Source organism: Nannochloropsis gaditana (genome assembly GCF_000240725.1).
Source record: "Nannochloropsis gaditana CCMP526 unplaced genomic scaffold scaffold636, whole genome shotgun sequence".
NCBI classification, from domain to species: domain Eukaryota; class Eustigmatophyceae; order Eustigmatales; family Monodopsidaceae; genus Microchloropsis; species Microchloropsis gaditana.
The window spans coordinates 11,501-17,354 of NW_005803317.1; the positions used below are offsets into that span (position 1 = coordinate 11,501).

At 55.3% G+C, this 5,854-nt stretch overlaps 1 protein-coding gene across 1 annotated transcript; it reads right to left on the reverse strand.

Moving 5' to 3' along the window:
- Window positions 1-747, reverse strand: NGA_2130220 (uncharacterized protein; the record flags this gene model as incomplete). Its single annotated transcript, XM_005854066.1, has 1 exon — window positions 1-747. A coding segment is annotated over one exon (747 nt), but the record flags the coding sequence as incomplete, so codon positions are not given.
- Window positions 748-5,854: the final 5,107 nt, after the last annotated feature.

The window sequence follows — 5,854 nt, forward strand, 5'->3', positions numbered from 1 at the left end:
CGCGCCCATCCCTGCCGGGCTCCCCCTTTCCCAGGCGGTGCCCCCAACCCGGAGCGCCTCCCAAGCCGACCCCGGACTTGTCTCCCCAGGGCTGCCCAGCCAGTCTGCAGGATCGGACTGTTCACGTAGCCCCTGAATACGCCCTCCCGGGTCGTCAAAGGGACGAGCCGGGGACCGAAGAGCCAGCCACAGACCGCCCCCCCCACCAAACCACCCAGATGCCCAAAGTTGTCAATCCGGGCGCTGCTCATCCCCAAGACCCCGTTGATGACCACCGCCTGGGCGACAGAGCGCAAAGGCCCCTCCAAATTCCAAACGTGCCGGTGCCGGTAGCAAAAGAGCCCGACGGCGCCCAAAAGGCCCGAGACGGCCGTCGAGGCTCCTATGGAAACGGGGGCCCGCCCGGAGACGAAGGAGAGGGCATTGCCCGCCAAGCCGGAGAGGATGTACAGGGCCAAGTACTGCATGGGCCCACCAAAGAGGGGTTCTATGAAATGCCCCAGATTGTACATAGTGTAGGAGTTCGCCATCAAGTGTTGGATGTCTCCGTGGAGGAGCATGGGGGTGAAAAGGCGGTAGAGCTCTCCCCGGCGGATGAGCTGGTCGTTCTTAGCGCCCATCAAGGTGATGCTAGGATCCACTTGCTGCGCGATGAAAATCGCCACATTCAAAGCAAGAAGTCGATTTGTCCAGTTCGACAGGTCGATCCCGCCTTCCCCCCTCCCTGAGAGTCCGCCTCTGCCCCCCCTTCCCCCGCGGCCGCCATAAGGTTGCCCTCGTCTACCACGCCCACTGGCGCCGTACGCGGGCAGAAAACGCCGCCGTGAGAGCATCCTAGGCCAGGAATGCATCATTGTGGTCGAGGTTGAAGTCGACGCGGACATGCAGGAGCTAGGAGGGGGCGGGGCTGGGAGGACGGAGGAATGTTGCTGGGCATGCTTTATCCAAGCCACCGGGAGCGGAAAGGAATGAGAGCGGGACACGGGCGCAGAGGATGGCAAGACTGTCGACGCAACAGTAGCTATCGCAGCTAAGATCAGCGGCAAGGACATCAGAGACGCCTTCCTGCGACATCGCATGGTCGCCACGGTAGAGGGGCTCCCACCCCTCGTGTTCGTTAAAGACACTTCAACTGCCTACGTTTGTGGAAAGTGTGGGGTGGGTATGAGGACGATACGCTAGGTCATGGTCTGGGACACGCAGTCCACTCGTGATTGAGTACATATACACAATCAGGACACAAAAAAGTCTTGACAAGGTCCTGAAAGTCTTCATTTTTGGAGATTGATATCTTGCCTCCTCCTCAGCGAGGAAAGCGGCAACCTCCTCTATTCTATGTAGCTCCTCGAGCAAAATGCTCGAAGCAAGAGATTGAAAAAGACGTCACACAGTCCGTTGATAGAATAGAAATGTCAAACCAGGGAATTGCAAAGAAAAGCAATTGAGCGACGCGTGGATGTAGCCCTGAACACTTTCGCTTTCGCTCTGATATGCCTGTCGTTGTTACATACTTATCATATAATAATTATGTATCCACTTAAACAATTTGTGCATCTCAACGAAGGCAGGACAAATGGCACAACGCATGGTAGACGCTTTTAATCACTTCGTGGACTTGCACATCGTTCCGAAGGTGCAACCCATCGTCGAGAAGGACCTGGTCCCGGACAGCGTAATTCGCCTCGGTATGTTATACAGGCGTCGATTCTTCCACCCAAAGGCCTACTCAGCCATTCGACTCATCCGACACATGCCCGCTGTTATGTACTTGGAATGCTCGATCAAAACTACGTGATGATTCATTAAGTTTCAACATGCCTCTTTCTCACGTTTCCTTCCGACCGGTCCGTGTATAAATTAACACAGGCATTCGTTCAATGCTACGGGACATGCTGTGCGATTTCAAAAATCGCGGTCTGGAGGGAACTATGACCGCTAAACAGGCCTACGTCGACGAGCTCAAGACCCTGCCCATAGCCGTGAGCACGGGCGCGGCAAATGAACAACACTACGAAATACCCACGGCTCTTTACCGACTGATGTTGGGTCCATGGATGAAATATTCCTGTGGATACTGGCCGAAAGCCGACACGAGCTTCGTGGATTCGGAAACCGAAATGCTGGAACTGTATTGTAGGCGTGCGGAGTTGGAGGATGGGATGACCGTCTTGGATCTAGGCTGTGGGTGGGGCTCTGTCTCTTTGTACGTCGCAGGAAAGTACCCTCGCAGCCAAGTCTATGCCCTGAGCAATTCCGCCACGCAACGGGAATACATCGAAGAGGAATGCAAGAAACGGGGCTTGACAAACCTGACAGTGTGGACGGCGGATATAAACGACTTTGAAGGGCCGGAGGCAATGGCGGGGAACGGGGGCGAGGATAAGTCGCGCACGGGGGGAAATTTCTCGTCCAAGTCTCCAGGTATCGAGGGATACGCCATGGAGGCAGGGGTCATGCCCACCCCGTCGGTGGAGGGCGGCGACGGCGGGAGTGGCGACACCCGAAGGGGGGACGCCTTCGACCGGGTAATTTCCATCGAGATGTTCGAGCACTGCAAGAACTACCAACGCCTCTTCGCCAAGGTGGCAGGCTGGCTCCGGCCCGGGGGCAAACTGTTCGTGCATGTTTTTACGCACGCGACCACGCCTTACCATTTCGAGAAGAGCTGGATGGCTGAGAACTTCTTCACAGGGGGTACGTGGGAGTCAGTGCGGGAAGCGCAGAGGCAATGCTTGTCAGACGAAGGCTGGAAATGGGATAGTGCAGCGATGAATGAGGAGTGCGGCTGTCAGGCTGCTCTGTTGTGACTGACGACATACAAACCCCCCCCCTCCCCCACCACCCTGACTCTCGAACCCCTCGGCTTGACGGCGCTCAGGGCAAATGCCCTCCCAGGACTTGTTCTTGTACTTTCAGGACGACCTAAAAATCGAGGCACAGTGGGTTTTGAATGGAAAGCACTACAGCAGGACAAACGCGGCCTGGTTGAGCAACTTGGATCGACACAAGACCGAGGTACGGAGGGTGACGACATGGAGCATGCAAGGATGCGGCAATGCGGTGGGATAGAACGTGGATATAGAGGGTGCGGTTCGACCGGTTAAGAAAATTTGTTGCTCTTGCCATTGTTTGGATGGAAGTGGGAGAGGGATGCTTATTCGTAGCCCAGGCATTCCTCTCACCCGCGTGCCCTCCCTCGTGACAGGCAAAGCGTTTGCTTGCAGATATTTACGGCCCTGAGAAAGCCACGAAGGCTTTCGTGGATTGGCGCCTTTTTTTCTTGACATTGGTGGAGTGTTTTGCTATCGATGATGGGAACCAATGGGCGGTCAGCTTGTACCGCTTTGTGAAGCCTCTGCCGGGGAAGGGCGTCGATAATGAAGCGCTGGCGTGAAAAAGCTTAAGCTCTCGTGTCTCGAAAACGACAAGAGAGATAACTTATAGGATCATTTACGAAAACATTTGCAGAGATTATATATATAGAGGACCTTTGCTGTCGGGACTGAGATTAAAAAAATAGAAGACTCAAAGACAGGAGCCTCAAGTAGACTCGACGAGGATGAGCGCCAATACAGGGTCCATGTAACAGCATGCATACAATCCCGTGAGGATTGCCGAAACACCCATATGAATTGATAAATAATTCAAAAGCACTCTTGTGAGAGCTGATTCACAAATTTTATTTTATCAGACATTTTTTAGACAAAAATGGAAACCAAAGAGCGGCACTTTTTCTCCGCCAGCCTCACGCCCAAAAATCAGTGAAAGCATCAAAAAAAGCAAACGTGCACGCAGAGATGAACACAGATCGCAAAGAGGCCCAACAGTGTCGACGCTACGCGTTCAGCTTAATCAGCGGAAGAAAAAATGAATAGAAAGCATGCCAGGTACATGGGCCGGAGGTCGTGCGTGTTCTGACACGAAGAAGGGGCGTCGCCACCTCTTCTTCTACACACGATAAACCATGTTTCGACCAAATGAAGCAAAAGTTCATGCTTTGGCGCCCTTGAATCAAGGTATCTCATCAATCGAATTATTCCCTATCCCATTCCATCAGAATATCTCACGCAGGTGTATTTAAACGATTGTAATATCAGGGCATCTAAGTTCACCACGATCCATCATAAAGCGTTCCTCCCTCCTGCATCAAGACGACTATAAGGCGGTTGGTTTCGCACCGGCAGCTTCATAAAAAAGTGTCTTATGCCAACAACACGGTCAACTCATAATGGTCATTATCGTACAATGCAAACAGCCACTTCTAGCTCCTACAGTGAGCAAGAGGGCGGGGACGATGATTTCAGCGTCAAATACACCTCGCTCCGTGACTCCCCCTCTTTGTCACAAAATCATAGCTCGCCCCCGCCCGCCACGGACAACAGTATGAAAGACTCCTGCACCGTTAAGGGCTTCTCCAACGGCAGTAAATCTTCCGGCTTATCACCTGAAATGAATTCTCCAGCTGCGGGACCCAATGTCTCAAAACCACGTCGCACATATGGTTCGATTATGCATGCCATTATCATCTGTTGGCTGGTAATAGCCATGTCCTTCGGGCTCAACATTCTTAATTTTCTCGTGTACTTGACGGTTCGGCCCTGGTCCCGGAGGACGGCGCGACGGCTAATAGGAAATTGGTTCCAAAGCATGTGGGTGAGTGTCATGAGTTATCTGATGCCACCCAGCGAACTGGTGCTCAGCGGAGACGTCTTCCCGAAGACGATGGACTCAACCCGACCCGCCATCATCATCGCCAACCACCAAGTGGACGCGGATTTCTGGTACTGCTGGGAAGTAGCCCGGGCGCACCAACTACAGGGTCAGCTGAAGATCATCCTCAAAGCGGAGCTGTCGCAAGTGCCCGTGGTGGGCTGGGGCATGCGGCAATTTGAGTTCTGTTTCCTGCGTCGGAATTGGGAGCAGGACCGGCGGGGTCTCACCCGTCTGCTTTCTTCCTTTATGGAGGACGGTTTGAATTGTGCCTTGCTCCTCTTCCCCGAGGGCACTACCATCAACACGGAGTCCTTGGCGAAATCCCACCGCTTCGCGCAGCAACAGAGCCGGCCGCGCCTAAAGCATCTCCTTCTTCCTCGGTCCACAGGCTTCGCTGCCTGCCTTGAAACCATGTGCCAGTCGTCCACGGCCCCCCCCCCCTTGATCTACGACCTGACCGTCGCCTATGGGGGGTATTCTGGCGAGGTCCCGTCGTGGGCGATGGGTTACGGGCGGGACCGGGACGTGGGCGTGCCAAGCGTGGCGGAGATGGTGCAAGGCCTGATCCAACCCCGTGTATTCGTGCACGTCAAGACCTACCAGGCCGACCATCGCCTGCGCGAGGACCCTCAGAAATGGTTGGACGCGCGGTGGGGGGAGAAGGACGTCCGCCTGGGGGAATTTATCAAACACCAGGCGTTCACCACGACCGAGGCCACCGAAATCCTCCGTCCCACGGGGAGCCGTCTCACCCTCGTCTTCCTTCTCTTCCTGCCCCTGATCCTCACCTGCCTCCTCCCTGCCCTCATCCTTCTGACGTTGGTGGTGTGGCCCCTGGTCCTGACCGCCGGTACCGTCCACTTCCTCGCCCTCCTCTCCCGCTCGGCGCTGAAGGCAGCGGTCCGATCGGGCGGCAAGGCCACGCAAGGCCCGGGCTTCGGCCTTGGTTTTCCCCCGCCAGCAGCCGCTTCCCCTCAACAACCGTTCCAGGGCGGTCGGAGTTTCGGGGACGGGGAGGGAGGGCAGGGAGCGAGGGGAAAGAGAGTCGGGGTACATGGAAGTCGTGAACCTGGGCCCAGGGAGGCACCCAGGCCAAAAGCCCAGTCGGAGAGATATCTTGCCTCCTCCTCAGCGAGGAAAG